Consider the following 25317-nt stretch of genomic DNA (forward strand, 5'->3'; position numbering starts at 1 on the left):
TCCTCAGGCAATGATAAGCCGCTTTTACCAAAGGCTAAGTGAAAACAAGTCCAGATGTTGTGAATTCCAGTGCAGTCTGTGCTGCATAAGCTAAACCGGGGTGAACGAAAACAGTTTCGGAACACTAAAACAGATTAACTCACATGGCATTCAAGTACACATCCGCACACAATAGATTGCATATAAACAACTCTCAGGGAGAAGTAAGCGAAAACCGATTCTAACTGAACATCCACCCCTTCCACACGCAGATGGACGTGGTTTTTTAAACCCCCAGAGCAGCCTCTCATGGGACCCACTTCCCTCACAAGAAGTTGAGAGGCGGCAGGAACTCAATTTCAAATGTCACAGGATTCTAAACTGTCCCCTGATTAGATTGATTTACTCAGTCGGTAAAGTAGTGCCTTGTAAGTATGGAGGCTGGAGTTGGAGCCTCAGGACCCAAAAATTCTGGGTGTGCACAAGCGGTGGACGTCTAGAAAATTATTAGTGGACTAGAGTACCTAGCACTAAGTGGGGCACCCATCCACTCAAGTGCCCTGGGAAGAGGGGGCAGGAAGGTCTCAGACATGGTGGGCGACTCCGAGGAACTTGTTTTCTGGACACAGCGCGGCGGTTGCACATGCCAACTTGCAGCCTGTGAGAGCATGCGCCAAGGCCTGTGCAAGCTCATGCCAGCCAAAATGCCCGGGATTGACGCAGGAGGTGGGCACAGAGTCCCATTCCCCAGCTGAGGACTTATTGGCAACTGATAACTTTTGGCAGAGGGAGAATCGGTTTTCTTTTAAGATGTGACCCCCTGCGAGGTGGACCGTGCTCCAGGACAGGCTCTACACCCAAGAGCGTTGGAGAAAAAACAAATTAGACTTGATGGGCTTTTCTAAAAGAGAGGAAGCGAGGACAGGAAGCTGGGTGGGCAGGTAGGTGGGGATGGACTTGAAAGAAGCCAGGGGAGAGGACATAAATATGATCAAAACAAGTTGTATGACATTCTCAAAGAACTAATAGAAATATCATTTTTTTTTTTAAATGCTGGGTATGGTGGCCTGTGCTTGCAATCCCCGCTTGGCGGAGGCAGGGACAGAAGGGTCCCTGAAGCTTATTGGATGGCTAATTTGGTGAATTCGCCTACTTTGGTGAACCCCAGGGCCATGACGGAGCCTGTCTCCAATTAGGTGGATAGTGTTCCCGAGGATAACAGCCGAGGCGGTTCCTCTGGCCTTCACACTCACACACGTACGTGTGCTCTAGCACCCCCTACCCACAGGAACGTGCATGCACACATACACATGTATATAAAAAGTATTCAGCGTAAGTACTCCATGCTTCCAGCTGCTGTGGTATTCCGTCCCTCAGCAAATACTGATCGTTTTTATTCTGGCCTGGAGCCATCAAGAAGATGGAATCCCTCCAACCTTAACACGTATTTAGAAACTTCTACACACTGGGTTCCTGAGACATACTGATGCTCTGTGACTTTCATGCAATGACTGTGTTCAAAGGGGCAAAGCCCTGGTTTTATGGGGGAAAATATATATATTATATAATATATATATATATATATATATTTATGCATATAACTCAGTAATTTTACTGAACCTCTCCACGGGTTGTATTTCCTGTTTTTGTTCTCTTCAAATGCCAGAAGGCAGGCGCTCCAGAACTGTTAAAAGATCAAGAGATGTCCAGGCACAAAGGCGCCCCGTGGGATAAGAGAACAGCTAAGCGGCTTGGGGGTATAAAACAGCGCTGCACAATAACGAACACTACCTGGATGCTTAGGAGCAAAGGCAGAGCGATTTGGCCACTTTTTTAATAATTCAAGGTGCCTTCCCTTCTCCCACTGTGGTGAGCAAGCTAATGAGGCTAATGAATCGCTGCCCCGCAACGATCTGAAACCCTCATAAACTTCTCACACCTGCGGTTTTGCAAACAAACCCGACATCTGCTTCTAAAAGAAAGAAAGGAAAAAAAATACACGTGCACACTGAGGTGAAAGGACTTAAGTGGGAAAAATGAAGTGTGTGTGCGCGCGCGCGCATGTTGGGGCGTCACTTTGTCAACAGAGAAAACCTGTTCCTCTTTTTAAAATCTCACCTTGACCCAAATGGTATCTGCCTTTTCCCTCTAATTTTATTATTTTTTATGGATGTGCATGTGTGCATGCATGTGTTCATACCTGTACAGGGAGAGGTCGGGAGTCGATACCAGCTGTTTCCCTGGGTTGCCCTCCCTCATGTTTTTTTGAGACAAGGTCTCTCAGTGAACACGGAGCTTGCCAATGGCCTAGACTGGCTGGCCAGCAAGGTTTGGGGACCGTGTCTCTCCACTGATGGGATTACAGCTGGGCACTGCCAAGCTCAACTTTTTGCCCGAGGTCTGTGTGGCCAGAACTTTCCCAAGAGGGACGTCTCCCCAGCTTCTAAGTTTTGTTCTTTTAGATTTCGTGGTGCTAGAAAGGGATGTTGAACTTAGGCACTCCCAGGGAAGGCATTCTCTTATCGCACACTCAATAACTGATGGGCTGATAGCCTCAAAAGTCGGATTTTACTAGGCACTAAAACCGGCTAAAGGGAGGGAGATGCGGGATGCAGGCATTAAGTTAGAAATTTAACGATTTGAGTTTTATGGGAGGCTCGGCACAAGTGGCCGATGTAATTACCTGAGCTGATGGATTTTAATGAGTTGCAGTGAGCTTCTGTTATGCGTTTTACTAATCAGAAAAAGGTAAGGGGGGAATTTGAAAATATACACTGGATGCTGAGAAGCATGCTATGTGTTCATTCTTGGCTTTTTTTTTTTAAAGAGGGGGGGAGGATCAATAAAAAGTTTATATAAAATTATCTTTAGCTAAAAAAAAATATCATATCCCATGGCAGATTATGGAGTGACCATATTCAAGACTTTCCAGAGCCAGGGTGTTTTGCTCCTCTCCGTGAAGTGGTAAAGCCCTGCGGATGCCATCTGAACGGAATCTACATATCCATATCTCTGGAGCAGGATGTCCATGTCCACAGGGTGACACATCTCAGGCCCTTGAATCTCCAGAACACAAACCCTCTCTCCTTCACCCCTGCAGATGGGCAGTGAACGCCCTGGGAGAACACAAACCCTCTCTCCTTCACCCCTGCAGATGGGCAGTGAACGCCCTGGGAGGCTGTTGGTCACAGCAGCACTGGGAAGATGATTGCAAAGAACCAAGACCCTTCTCCTCCTCTTGGCACCCACAACGGCTTTGATGCCCTGGATCTAAAAAAGACTATCTTCAAGTCTCGAGGTAGCAAGCCACATCACAGATCCGTTGGAAATGGCGGGCGGTAGCCACCCAGTCTCCGTGAAGGGGGCCTCAATGCCTAATCATTCTACAGATTCAAGTTAGCTCCTGAAGGAATTCTTACTGATACCTGAAAAATTTCTTATCACTCCTCTAGAAGAATGAGATTAAAAGTAGGAGTCGCTATCACTTATTTCAAAATCAGCCACAGCTGGCTCCGTGCATGGAAATGCAAAGTACGGGGCACATCAGTGGAACCTCTTCCATTAGGGTGACCAAGAACAACCTGGGGTGGGCTGGAGAGATGGCTCAGAGGTTAAGAACAACCCGGGCTACAGCTCTTCTTTCCTACTGCTACCGAAATAAATGTTGAAGTGGTCACGGTTGACAGCTTTCTGGAGTAGGACTTCAATTTTGAAACATAAAAGAAACAGGGAAAATTGCAAAGAAAAATAAGTTTGGCAATATGAATTTTATTCTCATCAATTAAATAAACAAACAGTAGCTTGACAAAAGCACAGTGAATGTCAGAAAAACTATTGGATGTGTGTCACAAGTTTTGCAAACTAATAACACTATTATCTCAATATTAAGAAAAATAAGGAGGCGCACTGATATTTCACGTAGTCTGCTAGATTCAGGGATGGTGTTCTATCCATCTTAGTAGGAAATTTTAAAAATCAAACAGTGTGAAAAGGCCGCTTTTCACTTTTTAAATTTGGCGAAGTAGCTAATGTAATGAGTAACTTGTGCTGATGAGATTATGGTGAGCTAAGCACATTCCCACACTACAGCCAGGGTACAAATAGAAAGAACCTGTAGGAAAGTACTCTTGGCATTTGAGCAGTTTCATGTTTTTTTTTTTTAAGTTAATAGTTCATATTATAGTCTTTACCACAAAAATATCACTTCCAACTGTCTATTATAATCATGAAGCAAGCGCCAAGAATTTAGCATACATAGTAATCCAGCAATGACCTTCTGCATATTGGCTGTTTGCTGAGCCTGGCATTGGGAGTCATGGAAAATAAGACACGTGGGGCTCTTCCCCTATAGCAGCGAGCATCTTTTCAGTTTCAAAGGATATTTATCATGATATTTATAGCATAAAAACTCTAAAAAATTCTCATTAACAAAAACTGAGGGGATGGAGAAACAAATTATGGCATATCCATAAAATAGAATGTTATGAACGTTTTATGTCTTACAAGGGTAAGAACAACTTTTGGAAAGACCTGTCAATGGCAAGCTTGTCATGAAGTATCCAATGTAAGAACACAGTCCTTGAAAACAGGACTAGAAGGAAATACAGGGGCACTTTGTGTTTCCCCAAACCCAGAAATCCTGGGCTCTGGTCTTGACTCTATTACTAACATTTGACTTTGAACAAATTGGTTAAGCTGTGAGACCCTTCATTTTTTTAAGCTTATAAAAACAGAGCTGTAGTTCTGGTCTTAGTGTGATCAAGTCAGCTAACGCTTGAAAGGGTATCACACAAGATGGAAAGCTGGAACCAAATCACACACACAGTTTTCTCAGCCAAGCAGGATGGTTCTATCCGGAAGCTTGTGTTGATGTCACTCGGTTCCCTAAAGGTTTTCTGACACTACGCTACCTTTGGGGAACTTTTTCCTGGTTGTCCTTTGCCCTCACCCACTTTGAATCTTTGTCCCCTTTATGTGTACCGTACTAATCCACACACACTGGCTGAACACATCCGTCTCATCAGCCATGTTTCTTTTCTTTTTTCTTTCTTAAAAAAAAAAAAATCTAGAATCATTAATGAATGGGCTATCTTGGCCTTTTAGGAAACTGTGAACCCATCATGTCTTTATTCTTATCCTAATCCTTTCCCTGAAGGATAATGACAGAGCTGCCCTCAATGCAACAGCTCTCCTCAGGAAAACATCCCATAATCCCTCTAATGGATGACACATGAACCTTATATATCCTCATTTCCATTAAGACTTATGAACAAACTTTTCTCCAAAGCAACGGCCACCCACCTGATGCCTTGTGAGGCACTGTTCCCAGCAGAGGGACATTGACAGTTGGGTCTGCCATGATGCCTTTATCCAGGGAGCGAAGAGACAGGAACTCATAGAAGTATTCGGCCTATAACAAAAGGCATTGCCAGTCAGCACCAGGGAAAACAGGGTGATTGAGAAGACACTTCTTAACAAACAATCCATGTGATGAGAGAGCAATCATTTTTCCCTCTGGGAACTCAGGTGTCCTCAACATCTAAAATATCACATAGGCGTAATTCACTCTCTTCGATGTATACCTATGGAATGGGACCATGGTTGGAGGGAAGAGAACCCCTAACATGCTCAGAGCATTTATTTAGAGCCTGCTCAAAAGGTCATTTAACTTCAGCAATATTATTAGTTGCCGTCTGTAGAAAGATTTGGAGGAAAAACAGAGGGACAAGACATATCAAAACAATTAGTGACCAACCCTTGGAAAGCTCAATTCAGCAGCCTGAGCCATTAATATGTATTTTTTAATTTGACAGGAATCTTTTGGTTAGAATTGGTAGAGCTGTAATAAATACTGATTAATGAGATAGAAACCTAATGGCAAAGAAGACACTTAAAGACCAAAATTTAAGGATCCTGCCATTAAGTTTGAAAGGTTTATATTTAAGGTCTCAATTTAATAGAGAGAAGAGCCCAGAAACCCAAAACAAAACAAAAACATTGCAATGTCAACAAGCCATAAACTTTACAATGTAAACAGTTTCCTTTTCCCACTATGTCAGTAGTTAAGAAAAAGTCCTGCTACTCGGGTAACCATCAGTATGGAGAACTGATGGACAGTGTAACCATGGAGCTTTGGTGCTTAGCATCTTTATTGAAAGAGTCTGCAGAGGCTGTGTGGATAGTGGTTAAGGGCAGCTGCTGCTCTTCCAGGGGACCAGAGTTCAGGTCCCAGGACTCATATAGGGTGGCTCACAGCTACCTGTAACTCTAGCTCCAGGGCATCTGATGCCCTCTTCTGACTTCTGAGGACACACACACACACACACACACACACACACACACACACACACACAATCTTCAGAAATGGTTTACGATCTTTCTTGCTTAGGCATGATGAGCAACTGTAGCTAGAGTTTTCCTGCCTTGCCCACAGTCAGGACAAATCATGGTCACCTGCCAGTCCCACAGTCGCTCAGACCCAACCAAGTAAACACAGAGACTTATATTGCTTACAAACTGTATGGCCGTGGCAGGCTTCTTGCTAACTGTTCTTATAGCTTAAATTAATCCATTTCCATAAATCTATACCTTGCCACGTGGCTCGTGGCTTACCGGCATCTTCACATGCTGCTTGTCCTGGCGGCGGCTGGCAGTGACTCCTTCTGCCTTCCTTTTCTTTCTTTTCTCCTTTCTGTTAGTCCGGTCTATACTTCCTGCCTAGCCACTGGCCAATCAGTGTTTTATTTATTGACCAATCAGAGCAACACATTTGCCACAGCAAGCAACTAATAAAGAGCACACACACACTAACATGTGAAATAGGTAAGCTGAGTGGTCCTGCCATTATCCAAAGAGATAGCTAGAGTTTTGGATGAGTTAATTACAGAAATGAATTGTAGTACAGACTGAGTGAGAGGGTTTTTTGAAAATGGGATTTACATCAGCATAATTTTGATTTTATAACATGGAAACTATGAAGACTGCACAGAACTCATTCAAACCACTCAATTTTAAGTCGCTGGATATTGATGGAATTTCAGCTCCCTTAGAGAGTCTGTCCACATATGCAGTGAGCTAAGAAACGCTCCCTGGATTCGTGGAGCCGAAAAGCAACTTCATTAGCCAAATCCCCTTCTTTGGCTTGTGGCAATGATTGAAAAGCCTCCAGAAGATCACGATGCTTGTTCCTTTGGAGAGTGACAGGGTTGGGTAAATTTATATTAAGTTCATCTGCTAAAGGGAGAGGGTCAGTTCATGAGACAGATGATTGCTCCCCTATGGAAGGGAAGGCGGAGATCTGAAGGAAGCCCATGAAAGCGATGCTGTCGGGAAAGGTAATTCAATTTGCAACGAATTCCTTTGAGATAGAGAATGAATAGTATTTCTGTCCCTGCAGGAAAAATCAATGAAAAAGACTCCGGTTTCCATAGATCCAGGTGTTTCCAATGACTTCTATCAACTGCACCCCCTCCCACTTCCACTCCCCCCCCCAGCTCTGCACTTCATAGTGTTTATCACTAAAACATTTGATTTTAAAACACAGTTAAAGTGGCATTGTGGAAGGACTCAGTGCTGAATGCCGTTATAATTAACTGTATTCTAGTTATTTGTGCCACCAAGGATAGATAATAAAACAGCAAGTAACAATAGCAGGCCAAATCCTGGTGTAATACACATCGTGTGTCCCAAGTCCATGGGAACACTTTATTAATGGGCTCTGGAATGAAAGTTCAGAACAGGGTGGGTAGAGCAGGAATCCCGCAAAACCAAAATTCAAATCCTGCTTCGTACATTGCCCTTTGCTCCTCCATAAGCACGTCTTGGAGCTTTGTCGCTTTGGAAATTAAACCTGTCCTTCTGTGTGTGATATGCTTACCAGTTCCATTTGTAAAACTTCAAGACCATTTTGTAAAAGAAACTAGAGTTTTCGCCTTTAAAGTGGTTTTATTAGGAAGAAGAAAGCTGATGCATCCAGATGAAGGCATTACTGAACTAGAATTGATAATAACTACTTTTTTTCTGCTTCCTCCACACTTTCAGTATGTGGTTCTATTAATTTTATAGCGGAGTTTAATTCATTAACTTAAAAAATAAGCATGGGATCCCTGTCAGTTCCGTGTGGCCAGTGATAGACACTAACTCTCTGACTGGATCTCAGTTGAGGGCATCTGTGCTCAGACAGCGCTTCTTGGCACAGCCCCTGGAACGTGAAAGAACAATAAACATTAGAGATGCTTTTGAATCTTTCTTCCAAAAATTTTCCAATAACGCTGGAAGACGGTGGGTCTGGGAGTGTTTCAGTCGGGTCCTGGAAATGCAACTTTAAGGAACGCTTAGTTCTCCACGGCATCACAAAATGCAGGCTAGGGAGGTGTGGATCTCTCAGGTTCATTATCTTCTAACTCACCTTAGCGTGACTGTAGAGGAGGTTGGTCAACACTCCGACCTTATCTCACACTATTAATTTCAGGGTATCGATCTAATTTCTTGGATGGTCAGTAACACATTATGGCTTCCTTACTGCAGTTCTAATTCTGTATCTAAGACATCTCCAAGCACAAGTTTCTTGGAGTTTATCAGCAGAAGGTAGCTGTTGGAGCAAACTTTGTCTGTTTGCCCTTCTTACTGAGGACAGTAATGGTGCTCAAGTCTCTAAAATATGTAATTTCCTTCATGCTTGTTTTTTTTGTTTGTTTACAAATTTTTGATTGTGTTTTAAATTCCTTTTTATTTATTTAGTGTGTGGTGGTACACAGTACATGTGGAGGTCAGGGGACAACTTTTGGGAGTTGGTTCTCTCCTTCCATCATGTGGGTCCTGGGGATCAAACTCAGGTTGTCCAGACTGGCTACACGAGTCTTTATCTGCCGCCTGTCTCACTTGTCCCATATTTATTTTATATATGCGTGTATTTCCGAAGGAATCTTTCCCACTTACTCTTTCAATTGCTTCTTAAATATTCTAACTTGAAAGTCACTTAGAAATGAACCAATGTTTTGTTTGATCTTGACACTGACTTCTTTGAAAATTTAACTTACCACTGTAAAGAAGTCTACCCTTCACTACCATGTAAATAGTTCTACATATATATAAAATCATTACCACAACAGAGAGTAAATCTATCCTTCACTTAAGTCATAAAATGGTTGATCAAATGAATATTTGATTTAGATTTATGTCATATTCTAACTTCTAGACAGAACTTTCCATTTTTACCTTATTTATAATATAATAAATATTCCTAGACCCCAATCTCTCCATTGGAAAAATTTATTTGGAGGCAAATAAAACCCAATTTCTATGCCAAAAAGAACAGAGAACTAGCTTTAAAGTTTGGGAACAAGTTTCACAAATTACAGATTTATTACTTAGATAAAAGGAATTCAGAACATGAACTGTAATGGCAGAGTTATATTGGAAACTGCTATTAGGAAAAAGTACATTTCGTTTTATTAAATAACATTAGTGGAAATTCAGGTAGAGGCAAGGAAGGCAGTTATTTGAGAAATACATGAAAAGAGTGCTTTGTATTCAAACAAAGAATGGGTCTATTCAGGGGAATAATTAATTCACTTTTAAATTAAGTTGCTGAAAAAAATTTTTTTTTGCTGGACTGCTTTGCCACACAGTGAAATATTTTGTGTGTGTGGAGAAATATAAAAGGCACCCAAATATTATCAAGGGAGGGGTGCTGGAAACCATTCACCTTGCGTCCAATTGACTTGGCTGAAATTACAGTCACTCCTTCCAAATAGATGAAGACATCATTTACACAGCAAATTGGAACAACTCAGAAGGCCTTTGGTCTGAGGCTCTTTGGAGGGTAGACAGAGAGAAACAGAGACCCACGCTAACTATGGGAGGAATCTAGTGTTTCTTTTCTACCTTTGAACGTCTGGGCTTGCAGTGTATACTTAATCTAATAAGCATAATAATTGAAAAAAAACCTCCGGGTCAGTCTTTCATAAAACCCTGGCCCCCAAACCTTCATTGACCTCCATCATGATGCTGCCCCAAGTGGCCATTGGAGAAAAGCAAAACTCTAAAGGTATCATCTTTGTTCCAATGAACATTTCAAACTTGCACAGACACTAAAGCATATGACGGGCAGTGGATTCAAATTTTTAAATAATCCTTGCTGAGTGTTTACTACACCCCAATCACAACTCTCAGAGGTCTCTACTGTTGCCATAACAGTCTACGATGATTATAGTGTTCAAAAGAGTTCAGATTAGCAGGGTCCTAGGTATGAGAAGTATAAAGGGATACAAAATAGCCCCGGGACTGTATGTGAAGGGTAGGAAGACAGCTACTAAAATAAACAAGGTTAAAAAGCCCAACAAAATGAATAAGCATGCCCAATGCTTAAAATAATCTGCCGCCTGCATGTCTAGACCGAAAGCTGCCAGACTTCTCACTCTTCTGAGTTCCTTTGGTTAACCTCTCTGGAGACGTCATCCTTCAAACTCCGAACTCACTTAACCTTGGGTTGCATCACCACTGAGTCTCCTCCCACTCGATTGCATCACCACCTTCTCTCCACCCACTTCCTGTTTTCCCTGCCCATTCTTATCAGCTCTTCACGCCTCTCCTCTGATCCTAGCAAACCGCTAATAAGTAGCCTCCACTGTGGCCATACTTCAGTGACTTCTCCTCTGCCAACCTACGAGGACTTGTTCTTTCTTCCTTTTCATGTTCTGCGTTGATTTTACATCCCCTTTTAGGCAATGGTGATTGTGCTGGTTGAGTGAGCATCCCCTAAAGGACCAGGGTGGAGCAGCTGTAAGGATGCAGCCTTGCGGGAGGTCTTTGGGCCATGGGGACACACCCTCAAGGAGAACTCTGATCTCCTGCCCCGCCCCCACCTGCTTCCTGAATTGACACATGAACAGTCAACTTTACCTCCTCCTACCATAATAGGCTGCCCTCTCTAGAGGCCCCCCATCCGTGGACTTGACTCTTCAAAGTATGAGTTAAATAATTTTTTCTTCCTTAAAAGCCACTAGCCTTGGATATTTTATTGTAGCAACGTGGATGAGCTGATAGCTCAACATGTACTGTCAACATCCTTCTACCGAAGTACAGAACGTTCTCTCTTCCTGCCACGTGTCCATGCTTATACTTACGAAGCCTGGTTCTTTATCTTCCAAGGCTGCTGATTTCTGCAGGCCTGACAAGGGTCCTGTCCTTTTTCCAATAACAAAGACCCTGCACTTCCTTTGTTGTCCTTTCTTGCTATCTCTCTTCTCTTCGTAGCTGGGCACCGGAACATCACCCTCCCTTTTCCTGTGCTATCTTTCTCTGTGTCCTTTGCTTTTATCCCACTCTTTCAACTCTAACACAACCTTTTCTTTCCCGTATCGGCATTACTATAAAATTCTTCTTGCCTTCCTTTTAAAAACACCTACCACAAAACAGAACTGCCATTCTCATTAAGAACGTCATTTTGCCATGTCTCAGTCCTTCCCTGATGCTTCTTACGTCCAGGATAAGGTCCATAGCCTTTTCGGTATCTTCACCATCTGGGCCAAATTTCCTTCATCTCTTATTTGTCAAGGGGTGTCACCTTCTGGAGTTCAACAGGCACGCTCTATTTTCCTTCACCTAGCCTGGGTTCTCTGGTCTTCAACCAGCATGCTCCTTAACACATACACCATTGTGTAAATCTCATTCAACTGTTCACAAATAGAGGTCGTTTCTTGTCAACTAAATAGAGCTTTTGTTGGTGGTAGGGACAGAACCTAGCTTTACTCATTCTATGTAGGCACTTGACTACTAGGCAAAGTGTCCAGCCCCTGGCAGTTGTGGATTCCTTATGGATAAGAATGGAATATGGATATGTTTTTCTCCAATAGATTGTTGGAGACTCATGCACAAAGTACTTGAAAAATATTTGGTGAATGAGTGAGTGAGTGAGTGAGTGAGTGAGTGAGTGAGTGAGTGAGAAGGGACTAGAAACACAAACCCACTGCATTCCAGAACATGTCGTGGTGGCATTAGCTTCCGATTCTACTTCCTGGCAGAAGCTGTCTGTTGTTTTGACAATCACTAACTTATTTTGTGGGTCCAAGAACTTCTCTGACTTTGCTGCGTGGTCATTCTCTGCTGCTCACGTAGAAAATACGAAATCATTTTTTTTAAGGGCAAACAGATAAATATGGACATTGGATAGCCGGCTACTCTGTGTGTAGGTTGTTGCTGTTTTGTGCTTATTCTGGAACAAACCCTTGGCAAGGAGACTCAACAGAAAGAACATAAATGGGTAGTATAAACAGAGTCTGGTTCTAAAAAGTAACTGTGTCCCCATGCTCTTCCGGTTCACATTTCCCACTGAGCGCTCTAGCCACCTTGCTTTCTATAACTTTCAATCTGTAATTGTAGTACTGCTTGGAATTGTGGGATAGCAACAATGCCCCCTCCCGGGCCTTCTTTTGCAACTGGCTTTCAGAAGTGTGTGTGTGTGTGTGTGTGTGTGTGTGTGTGTGTGTGTGTGTGTGTGAAATCCAAACAAGAAAAAGCACCTTTCCACGCAGAATAGTTACTTCATTAGTTCACTAATTGGCATTGAAAGGAATGCTGCTGCTTAGGGAGAGGACACCAGGCCGCCAAGTTCTTCTGTTCTAGTAATCATTTTTATGCACACCAAACCAGACCACAGCCGGTGACGCTGGATGCAGCGAGTGAAGTTATTGGAATAAAATGGTGACATTAAAGCTTAGAGTTCAAGTAAACACATCTGGGACCAGGCGAGTTTTGTAAACTAAAATTGGCAAGGGATCACACAGTTCGGCTGCACATAAATCTGAAATTTCTAAGACGTTTTCCTCCTAGCGCTTGGAATCACCGCTGCTTCTGCAAACCAGAAACAGACCTGGCTATCTGACAAACCGTTGGCTGGTCGCTCGCTCTCTTTCAGAAGTCCTCAAGATGGGGAGGCAACCACGCTAGGCTGATCTTTTGTAGTGAATGATCCCAAAGTTAAGGTGTCTGTTTTTGGCGGGAAGGGAACCAGAAAAATAGGAAAGAAAGAAAAAAAAGCATTGGGTAGTAGAAAAGACTTTTCCCAGTCTGTCTCAAGGCCAAAGGAAAGAAGAAATAACTAAAATGTGGTTGTGATACTCCTCTCTGGGGCTGGAGGCGTAGCTCATTGGCGGGATGCTGGCCTCCCTTTGCTGGGACGGAACTCCAGAACTCAAGCAACAGCAGATGGAGCCCGGTTCTATGCATGCCTTTCAGAAGACTGCCCGTGTTTCCAGTGGGAAGGACAAGGCAGGCATCCTTGGGCTTCTGAGTGCTTATGTTTCCCTTCATTCGCCAAGCTCCAGGCTACTTGTTACCTACTCCTCCGAGTATGCCAGATTCAATGTAAGCAAGTGTAAAGTCAGGGCCAGTGCTGAGCTGTCTACAGGCTGGACTTGGGAGGAACAACGGCGCTGGGTAAATAAAACATTGGAAGATAAGGGAGCTGAGAAAGAGAAATAGTGTATGTGTGGTCTGGTCTACTCGGCACTTCAGAGACTAGGAGAACATGACTGCATAGACACTTGGGTAATAGGTGTAAGTAGCCCCCCAAAAGGCAAAATGAAGATTGCATTTCTTGTTTCTACGTGACAAATGCGTAAACACTCTGCAGGTGTGTGTTTACTTCACCCTAGTGATAAAACATGTTTGAATCTTTTAACCAACTGAGAAACATCAGGAAATGTTCTCAGTGATGACTTTCAGAGTATTTGAAACAAGGTCATGTTTTCCTTAGTTTTAAGGTCTAGGTAGTTTTCAAAAATCCTTTAATATGTTTTTATTGAATCCACATGGACAGTATTAACTTGCTTCTTTCATTAAAAAAAAAAGACAACAAATAGATTTTTTTTTTCTTCTTTAGCTTTGGCAAATATTTTTCAAAGCGCTTTGGAGAAAGTCATGGGAGCTGCCGGACTTTAAATATTTTGCTCATGAAATTGAAATTTCATATATCAAAATGCCATCTACAAGGTAGTCTCTGATGGTTAGCTTGTCCTGTCCCTAAAACCCAAACAGGAAGAGGAAAGTGTCTGTGACCTCATGGCCACACAATTCCGAGGGCTGCTTTTACCGCAGGTTAAAGGACTACACATTCATGCGACACATTTCATTTTACACTTTAGAAAAGGCCGTCGCCTAGAGCCACTTTTTTTTTTTTTTTGGTTTTTCAAGACAGGGTTTCTCTGTGTAGCTTTGCGCCTTTCCTGGAGCTCACTTGGTAGCCCAGGCTGGCCTCGAACTCACAGAGATCCGCCTGGCTCTGCCTCCCGAGTGCTGGGATTAAAGGCGTGCGCCACCACCGCCCGGCTAAGAGCCACTTTTTATGTTGACATTTTGAAACATTTTAAAACCGTCTATTTATCTTGTGTGTCTATGTGGGGGCGGGCATGTTCCGTGTGTGTCTATGTGGGGGCGGGCATGTTCCGTGTGTGTCTATGTGGGGGTGTGCATGTTCCATGTGTGTATATATGGGGTGTGCATGTTCCGTGTGTGTATATGTGGAGGCATGCATGTTCTGTGTGTGTATATGTAGGGCCATGCATGTGCCATGTGTGTGGGAGCATGCATGTGCCATGTATGCATGTGGAGGTCAGAGGACAACTTGTAAGAGCCATTTCTCTGCTTCCACCGTGTGAGTCCCAGAAGTCCAACTCAGTTGTCAGGCTTGGTGACAAGCACCTTTGTCCATGAGCCACCTCACATCTCCCTAGAACCCCAACCCCCAATCACCCTCGTACTCTAGTAAGTTCTTCTACCCATATGGTATATATATGTATGTATATATATATATATATGTATATATCTGTATATATACACGTACACACACACACACACACACACACACACACACACACACACACACACACCACACGTATCTATATCTATCATTCATCCTGTTTCTGAAAAGGAGAAACCGATCAAAGTGATTTCCTGAGCAACACTGATGACGAAAACCCACAAACCTGAGATCCAGTTAGGTTTCTGTGGCTAACTCTGATCATCCCTCAAGATCCTGCAGACTCACTTAGACCTGTGTAGCCAGCTCCAAACGTCCCCCGAGATCCCCGAGAAGCCCTGAGATCTGGCTAGATCAGTGTGGCCAAGTCCGGTTGTCTCTCAAGGTCCCCAGGTAATTCTCTGAGACAGCGCCGTCTCTCTCTTTCCTCCACAAGTCCATTGTTTCCCCCAACCCCCTTGCTTCTCCCAACTCCAAACGGTACCCGAGTCAGGGAAACAGTGATGACCCACAATGAACTGTTTGATCCTCCTGCCAATCATCCTTTCAAATGGCGCGCAACTACTTTCCATTCCGCAGCCCCCGAGCCCGGCCACCATCAACTACGTCATCTTTCCTCACGCAGACAAATGTGGTGAGAAGGTTACCATGCAGGGTCTGTCCCTCATTCCATCACTTCCAGAAGAGTCTGCAGTCACACGGCCTCCACTTTCTCGCTCATTCCTCTTCCCACCTCACTGTGAAGATCTGCAGTCTAGGAGGTCCAGTGAGCGTGTTCTCATCTTCATGTCCTCTGAAACTTGTTTTTCAATAACTAACCCCTCTTCCTCGGCTTATAAACAGCAGCCATCTTTTCCCTTCCTTCTCTAGTTACTTTAATGTGCCTTCCCTCTTTAAAACAGTACCTGAGATAGGAGTCCTGCATGTAGGTCCATGCATCCTCAGAATCTATGCTTTTGTGTCCATCGGTATATGAACATTTTTCTCACAAGAATGAACCCTAGTTTTTTTTTTTTCTCGTATTCTTAAAGGAGCATACAACTAAAAAAAAAAAAAAAAAAAAAAAAAAGTTAACAACTACGACCTTACTTAGCTTTTGTCCCTGAGGAGTGTGAAGTTAGTCTCTCATCCGATAATTTTTTAAATCTGTGACTGTGACAAAGTGACTCAGAAATGCACATGGTGATCCGAGGTGCGCACTGTGGTCTCAAAAATTTGTATTGTACAGTCCTAGCTAGCATATGCAAAAATAAAAATTATACAGTTCTAGTTAGCATATGCAGGCAAAAGTAGAATTTTCCTTAGCTTTAAAATAAGTGAGCTAATACTATTGAACTATTAATTTACAGAAAATTGAGAAGATAGATGAACAAGCTGAACCATAGCACAGACACAATTTGACTACTGGAAGTAGACTGTTGACCTGTAAATTTTATAGGGATAGCCTAATTTCTTTAGAAGAATGAAAAACTTGAAGTAATTTTTTTTTTGTTTGTTTTTTTTTTTTTTCGAGACAGGGTTTCTCTGTGTAGCTTTGAGCCTTTCCTGGAACTCACTCTGTAGCCCAGGCTGGCCTCGAACTCACAGAGATCCACCTGGCTCTGCCTCCCGAGTGCTGGGATTAAAGGCGTGCGCCACCACCGCGCGGCTGAAGTAATTTTTTTAAAGGTGAAAGAGGGAGGGGAAAGCTATTGCTCAAAAGAGACCAAAGAGGGCCCGAGAAAATGGGCCTTATATGACATTTGCAAGATATGAAAGGAAATTTAAATGCTAGCTGCGTGTTTCACCCTATTAAGGGGTATTTTTTAAGCTCTTAAGCTCCAGAGATATTCATCCACTGAAATATTAGGGACCAAGAGATGCTGCTGCAGGGGATTGGTTTAAAAGACTAAATATAGATGAAACAAGACTGGCCATGAGTGAGAAGTAATTCATTTATTCATAGTATGTTAATAATCATATGTTTGGAAAGGTCTTCTGTATTGGCTTCTATATTGAATGAATACTCTTTAATTCATAGAGAACAACATATCACAAATAATCTATATTAGCTTATTTATTCAGGTTTTCATGTTCATATTTACCTAGTTGTATTGATAGAGATTTTTCAAATCACAAAGACAGCAATGAAGTGTATGTTTAAAAAGCAAAAAGTAGGACTGGAGAGATGGCTCAGTAGTTAAGAGCACGTAAATAAGACTGCTCTTCCAGAGGTCCTGAGTTCAATTCCCAGAAACCACATGGTGGCTCACAACCACCTGTAATGAGATCTGGTGCCCTCTTCTGGCCTGCAGGGACACATGCAGGCAGAACACTGTATACATAATAAGTAAATAAATCTTAAAAAAAAAATAAAAAATAAAAAAAAATAAAAAGCAAAAAGTAGTCAAGTGTGATAATACACACTGTGGTAGTTTGAATGTAATCCCCACCCCCATAATCTTATTGGGAGTGGCACTATTCGGAGATTTGGCTTTGTTGGAGTGGATATGGTCTTGTTGGAGGAAGCACGTCACTATTGGGGCAGGCTTTGAGGTTTCCTATGCCCAGGATACTGCCCAGGGTCTCAGTAAACTTCCTGTTGCCTGTAAGATGTAGGACTCTCAGCTACTTCTCCAGCACCATGTCTGCTTGCACACCACCATGCTCCCCATCATGACAATAATGGACTGAACCTCTGAAACTGTAAGTGAGCCACCCCAATGAAATGTTCCCTTCATAAGAGTTGCCGTGATTACGGTGTCTTTTCACCGTGGTAGGAACCCTAACTAAGACACACACCTACAATCCCAGCTACTTGGGAGGCTGAAGCAGGAGGATTACAAATTTGAGAACAGCCTGGGCAACTTAGCAAGACTCTATTCCCTAAACAAAAAAAATTTAAAGGAGCTTGGTGATGGAATGCTTCCCCGGTACAGGTGAGGTTATTGGTTCGAATGCAGCATTGAAATGTGAAAGTACAGGGTTGAGTTGACCATGAGTGTTGCCAATGGGGTCCAGCATCGCATCAGCCAAGGGAAGGGCTACAGAAGAAGGGTTAGTCCTTCCCTCTGGGAAATTCTGACCATTTCTCGCCTGGACTTAAGGAAGTGAGAGTGTGTTCTCTTCAAAATACATTGACATTTCATCCTATACAGCCAATTTCCTATATTTCTAGGTGATTAGAAAGAAATCGCACGTAGACAAAGTATTGTTGTAGTTAAATCGTATTGTGTTTAGATTTCCAAAAACCTGTTTGTTTCTCACAGGCTTTATCTCCCACTTTAGCAATCAATTTTGGCCAAGAGCTCTGAACACAGTAGAGATTTTAAATCAGTTCTAATCAGTGACAAAGACAAATAACAAATGTTTCAAATTGAGACACAAAGGGAAGAAGAGCATTCAACGGGTCTTTCTTTGTCCATTCCTTCTTTCAATTAGGCAGTGGATTCTTACTGAACCCTTTCAATTTGTGCTGGACATGACTTTGGGTATCACAGTGGCAAGTGATGAGGTCAAGTCCTGGTCTCCAGAGAACTTACCCTCCATGTGATGAAGAAGAGGATGGAAATTAAAAATAAAACGCCCCAGTGGGCATGAGCCGTGGGCTACATGGGAAAGCAAAGCGGAGAAAGGCAATAGAGGATGAAAGTTGGCATGGCGGGGGAGATGCTCTCTAGAGATGAAGGGTGTGTGAAACACGGCTTATGAGATGGCAGCTTACCAGAGGCTAGACCCAAGGGTATCTGGGGAAAGGCAGCATCACAGAGAGAAGAGTGCAGGCTGGGTCTCTGGAGGTGGGAGCACGTCTCCTGATATGTCCAGGAAACAACATGGAGGTTCTGTGGACTGGATGGACGCCCTGATTACCAGCATCCCCGAAGAGGAAGCAGCTACTCAACACAGGCAAAGGATTGCCCACACTCCCAGTGGAGGAATCCAGAAAAGCGACCTTTTGGGGTTGCTTTCTTTCCATTCTAAACTGCTTTGCGGTCAGAGGACACGCCGGTAGTCACACACACCCTGCTCCTTCCCTCTTGATTCTTTTTCTATGCCTTAGCCACTATCTAGTCCTCCAACTGTGAGAAGACGGAAGCAGCCTAGAGAGACGCATCGACCATACTGCCTCCCTCTCACTCCTGACTCCACCAGCTACAGCCCAGGCGGGGAAGACATGTCAACTCGGAATGAAGACCTGAACAGTTGTTGGGCCAAAATAATGAGAACGTTTTACCACCTGAGGCTTATGAGAAAATCTCAGGATGGACCCAAGGATCTATCCCTACGCCCAGGGAGGAAGCAGCCTGCACTGGAGGCCAGGCCAGCTGCAAAGGAGCCGTAAGGTTGCCCGTGTGATTACACACCATGGCATTTTGCTTATTTAGTATCATGGTTTTAAGTCCACTTTGGTCCTTATTTGAAGATGTTAAGAGCCAAGGGGAGGAGGCAGATTCTCCGTTTGTGATGTTAGCCAATCCCACAGTCTCCCTTTGTCGTTGACTTAAAGCATGCCGGCATGCCAGCATGCTAGGACGGACCGCAGCCGCCTTTAGACTCTGACTTGTTATGTAAGTCGCACAGTCACTTTCTCATTTCTGAGACCTGAGCAGTTCTGTAAACTCCTCAAAACTTGCCATTCCTTTCCCTAGCCGAGTCCCTAATTAATCATCCCTCCTCAGTTCCAGGAGAACAGTGAGTGACAGTGCTTTACAGTCTCCCGACGAATAGTTCTGAGTCAAATGTGAGCAGACACCCTGGTTAGTCAGGCTGATTTATTTAAAAAAAAAAAAAAAAAAAAAAGACGCATTAAAGCTGAATCAACTGTCATCTTTTAGTGACGACTGTTGATCTGATGTGATGAGAGAAAAGTCCGCCTGCATGGATAGGTTGATCCGGCTCCCGGATGGTTGAACGTCGTTAACTCATACAGACTGATTCTGGCCTGTGTTCAAACTTCTGAGCCTTTGTTCTCGGGGCTCCAAGGATGGCTTTGAAGTCCTAACACACCATTACCAAAGAATAACCTTTTGATTATGATCTCATGAAAGTATAATCCATAACTTACATAAGTTAAAACCATGGCAAACAGTGACGGCCCTGTAATTGGACCTTTATGAATTCCATATGTTACAAGCTCTCTGTTAGCTTACAGTCCTGCATGGGATACATGTCTCTTCCCTGAATACAGCTGCTGAACTTTCATAAAAAGCAATGAGACTTTTCACAGCTACTGCCGGCCATCTTTAGACCCCTAGTTTGGGTGTGGGGCCTTAAAGGGCCAGATTCTTTGAAAGCCTAAAAGGATAAATATTTTCTCTCCTATTCAGAAGATACTCATTTGTACAAAATTATTTAAGCAAAGCCAGTGGCCTTTTAATTAGTTGCATGGCCTGTGTGCTTTCAAAACTACACTGGGAAATAAAAAGACTTCTCAGTAAATAATTGTTAGAAATCTATATGAAGATATATTCACTTAGCAAAGATGTGCTCTTATGTAAAGTTCTGCAATAATTTGGACCTGGCTAGGAAGTCCAGAAGTAGTGATTTAGGTTTTTCTCTACCTTCTTCCTTCTCTTTCTCTCTCTCTCTCTCCATCTCTCTCATTAAAAATAAATGACCTTATATTAGTGAATTGGAAATGGGTATGTCTGGCATAGCTTAACTGCCTCCATTTAGGGAGGAAGGGCAGTCAGTATGAAGGAAAGGACTTAGGGGGACAGGAAGCAAGCCAGGTCCTCACTAGTGTGAAAACAAAACCATCAGTTTTTGATCGATGGGAACAAAAAGTCTGAATTGCACCAACAACTGATAATAGAATAAATATATACATACATACACATATACATATATATATATACATATATATATATATATATATATATATATATTCTGTTATAAGGAAAGGTTAGTCTCCTAGTTTTGGATTAAATATCAGACCTTTAAAAAGACATGAGTACTAAAAAGCCAACAGCAACCAAAAAATGGGCCGAGCGTTTCTTCTGCCTTGGTCCCCTGCCCTTAACACCACCTGTGACCGCTACTTTCGACCCACCTGCAATGTCACCTGGGCGAGTTTGGGTACCGCTAATCATGGATTTTCTTTTCTTTTGGAACATACTTAAAAGTTGCAAACACCAAGGCCAGGTGGCGGTAGCGCACGCCTTTAATCCCAGCACTTGGGAGGCAGAGCCAGGCAGATCTAGCCTGGACTACAGAGTGAGATCCAGAACAGGCACCAAAACTACACAGAGAAACCCTGTCTCCAAACCCCCTCCCCCCCCAAAAAAAAAAGTTGCAAAAACCAATTTTTAGCAGCAGATGTATATAGGTCTCGAACCCCGAATTCAAATCAGCAATGCTAACCAAGCATTAGGGGCTCTCCTTCCCCTCCACAGAACCACTCTGCCTGAAAATCCATCAGTAGCTTTCAAATGAAAATTGGAATCACTGGCTTCCAATGCCTTCCTTGCATCTGCGCTGAAAATCTGACATTTAGCCCTGTTCCTCCCATCTGAGCGTCATTTCTCATGGCAGGTGCTGTAGCCATCAACCTCTTCCGGTGTCCCCCTTATTTTATTGAGCAAAGACTCATACGGTACAAAGCGGGGATCTAAGAGGATGATAATTCCGGAGGGGCCAGGGCTTAGGCTCTTAACTATGTTCAATTTGGCTGCTTTTAAAGAAAATCCCAGTGAGCTTATTAGGGTCTCCAGTTGTGACGGAAGATGACAGGGCCATAGGAGAAGAAAAGAGACTGATTAATAGGAAAACTGATGCACACAAGTCAGGGAGGCTGGTGTGACCTGAATCATAATTCGGTGGATGTGTGGAAACAGAAAAGCTCTGAGAATGGAATCTCTTTTGTTCATTATCTTACTCATAAAAAAAAAAAGGAAATTTACATTGGTCAGCTTCAGTATTGGTTTTCATGGCTTTTTTTTAATATCTAGAAGAACAACCTAGACATTAAAAAAAATGGTCAGAGGAAGTAGAAAGTACCAGACCAAATTCCAAATAGATGTTTCCTCAAAATAAGGGTCAGGGAATAATAGAAATAGTTGTGCTTATTTCAAAACTCAGTCTCAATTCCTTTCCACATGGCATGCTGACTGATGAACAGTTAAACTTTTCCCATCCTAATGGATGGCTCAGTCAGTCACCAGTTACATACAGATCTATGTTTAGAAGGTATACATACTGGATAGTGATTTCTTTAGTCTTAGAAACTGATTCAAGGTGGTTTTTTTTGTTTTTAATGACATACACAAAATAGAAGGACATTCAAAAGCCAATGGCTTCCCTTAAATTGAGTAGGTTTAAATACTCTGGAGAGACTGATTTCCAAATGTTCTTCACTCGTTAAAATACGACACCATTAAAAACTGGTAAGAAATATCATGGGACAAATACGCTTACTGCCTAGAAGAAAGGGGGAAGAGGAAGGAAGGGTTGTGTTTAACTCTGAACTTGGTGGCTTTAGAGAGAGAACTCATATCCAAGAACCAAAGTTCCAATAAAAATTCAGAGAAAGGCAGCAGAATACAAGAGTGAGTAAGTATGTGTTGACATAATGTCTTCCTTCCTCCATGGATAGTGGATAAAAGATAAGTCAATCTATGAGCACAGGCTTTGAGAAACATGTTTCCACCAGGTCAGGACAACTTCCCAAAATCATTAAAAGCAATGCTATATTTAAAGATGTGTTTATCTATCAAACAATCTTGTTTTTTAAAAAAATCTATATTTGATGAGGCTGCATTTGTGTTTCAGGGGATCTCAGAGAGTCTTATATACAAGTCATTCCTGACAGTGTCCCTGTAGGGTAAGATGGTAGATCATGACACCCCAAAGCTGGAAAGATTCTAGGAGGGCACAGAGGGATGGATACTAAACTCCAGATTCAAAGCCTACCCAACACTCTCCCATGAACCACCTCACCTTCCTGCTCATGTTTCCATCTACCATTGCTGGCTGCCTTTCATAGCCTAGACACCGTGCTGAGTAAAACCCACCATGGCCAGAACAGAATAGTGACTGCCTTCAGCCCACCCAACTCTTGCTTCAAAAATGAGCACTAAAATTCACACAGGCGTGTGTCTGTGTGTGTGTGTGTGTGTGTGTGTGTGTGTCTGTGTGTGTGTGTGTGTGTGTGTTAGGCTGACCAATGAGCTGAGTGGTGGTGGCACACGCCGTTAATCCCAGCACTCGGGAGGCAGAGCCAGGAGGATCTCTGTGAGTTCGAGGCTAGCCTGGGCTACCAAGTGACTTCCAGGAAAGGCGCAAAGCTACACAGAGAAACTGCTAAGACACTTCATTCCACACGCCATGGGACTGTTGAGCTGGGATGCGACGATACTGCACTTCCTCACAGCCTAGAGGTTAAGGTTGAAATCAAGTGGAGAGCTTGGTTCTCTCTGCCTGTCAGGAAACACACTCTTCCACCAGCTCCATTTGGTAGCAGTCTCTGCTAGTTCCAGAGGTCTGTCATCATGTCTAATGCTTGTTTTTCTCCTCTGAAAAACAGGGTGCTTGAACTTATGCCTAAGGTTCCTGACCTTCTGGAAATGTGTAAGTGCTTGGCAATCTTCTCCCGTGTTCAGGTAAGAGTCCTGCGCTTTGCGGCATGGAGCAGATATAGTTGCTCTTGAATACGTGCCTATGAAGAGAATTGATAAGCTCACAGTTCTTGAAGCCTGCCATATTAGTTCTGTTCTAGCATGATCTAATGAGCAATCTCAGAAACAGAGGTGAAGCTGGAAATCGAGTGTTCATACACCCATGGAGACGCTCTGGGCCTTTATCAGTTCTCCCCATGTAGATGGATATATAGATGAGTTTTGTAGCCTGTGGATGAGACAACTTAGAATAAACCAGTGGAATAGCTGAACGTGAGTTCTCTCTATCCCGACTGCCCTTTGCCTTGGATGGTCACACGTCTACACTGTGTGCTGTGCTCATGGCTACCACAGGGCACGCCTCTCTTTGAAGTGAGCGTGGAAGGAAGATGCTCTGCTCAGAGGCCAGGGGCAGATCAACAATCATTGTGTCTCCCTACCAGGCAGGCCTCAGATTCCTGAGTAAACTTAGAGGAAGGGAAGGCTCAATCTTGCTGCTGGTCCTTTTGCCTTCTGAGTGTTCTCTCTCTCTCTCTCTCTCTGAAGACTCTCCCACATCCTCTCCCTCCTCAGACAGCTCACTAGGCTCTAACTGGCAAATGTGTCCTTTCTTTGTGGGTAGAGCAGAAGAAGGGTAGTAGGAAAGGGCCCAGCTAATGGAGTACTGTGCATCTGTACACGCACACCCCGGCCTGCCTTTCCCTTTCTGAACACCCCTAGAGTCCATTTCTTTAAATGAACTATTCTTTTTGGTTAGTGTATAAAAGAGTAGATTTCATGATGACATTTCATATGTCTGTATCACTGTACTTCTCTTATTTTCATCCCCATGACCCTCCATTCTCCTCCCTCCCCATCTGCCCGTCTCCTTTGCCCCGCCTCGGTGAGAGAAAACATGATATTTGTCTTTTTTTATTTCACTTTCATTCTTGTTGTGAGTGTGTGTGTGTGTGTGTGTGTGCATAGTTCCCTCATATTGATAAGGTATGATTGATAATAAGATTGATAAACTCCTTCTCTAACTGGCCTTGAACTTGTGGCAATCCCCTGCCGCCGCCCTGGAGAATGGAAAGTCACAGGGGTGAGCCGCTACATCCGGCCCCATTCTTCCTCTCTTAAAAGGTTGCTGCTGTTTTGGTCATTGATGATGATGACTCTGAACCTCGAAGGTTCAAACATGACACCAGCGCTGCTATTGCCTGGGTGCTCTCTCTCTGTAGCAGTAATTCTCCCTAAATGCTGTGACCCTTTGATACAGTTCCTCACGCTGTGCTGACCCCCAACCATAGAATTATTTTTGTTGCTACTTCCTAACTGTAATTTTGCTACAGTTATGAATCATAATGTAAGTATCGAATATGCAGGGTATCTGATAGATGACCCCTGTGAAAGGGTCGTTCAACCCCCAAAGGGGTCGTGACCCACAGATCGAGAACCACTGCTCTAAAGCCCCTTCCCCTGAAGGACACCCCCACAGCCTTGTATAACAGGAGAGAATTGCCTCCCACACACTGATCACTCGCTGCCCCCTACAGCATGAAAATCCGACTGAGCTGAGTTTACCATATCGGAACAGAAATACAGGTGTGTATCAACAACCCCGGGACCAGTTGGAACGCATCTTGTAGTGTATTTTTTTCAAGATCATTAAAAGAATACAAAAAAAAAAGAACATTTCTTTCACACTTCTGCTGCAGGTATATGGAGTAGTAGCCATTATAAGTTCAGTGGTAATTAATGTGTGTGCCAAAAAGCCCGTGTGTGGGTCTGGAGTTTTTGACACAGAAATTCCACTTCTGGAATTTAGTCCTAAGGAAGTAATCCCAATGTGGAATCAGTTTTATATACCATGCTGCTCTTCATGGTGTTATTTACAATAGTGAAATATGACACATAATTTAGACAGGAGAACGTTTAAATATGCAATGGGATGTTGCATAACCTTTTAAAAAATCAAGTTTACAAGACATGTAGGCAATTATGTAG

At 43.1% G+C, this 25317-nt stretch overlaps 1 protein-coding gene across 1 annotated transcript in view; it reads right to left on the reverse strand.

Annotated features, from left to right (window-relative positions):
- The window catches only part of Wif1 (WNT inhibitory factor 1), a 65674-nt gene that overhangs the window by 19020 nt on the left and 21337 nt on the right, over window positions 1–25317 (reverse strand). The window contains exon 3 of the mRNA XM_028869649.2: window positions 5281–5389. Within this exon, the coding sequence (XP_028725482.1) occupies window positions 5281–5389 (109 nt within the window). The remainder of the gene's footprint in view (window positions 1–5280; window positions 5390–25317) is intronic.

The sequence above is a fragment of the Peromyscus leucopus genome, chromosome 18, assembly GCF_004664715.2.
Source record: "Peromyscus leucopus breed LL Stock chromosome 18, UCI_PerLeu_2.1, whole genome shotgun sequence".
Lineage (NCBI taxonomy): Eukaryota > Metazoa > Chordata > Mammalia > Rodentia > Cricetidae > Peromyscus > Peromyscus leucopus.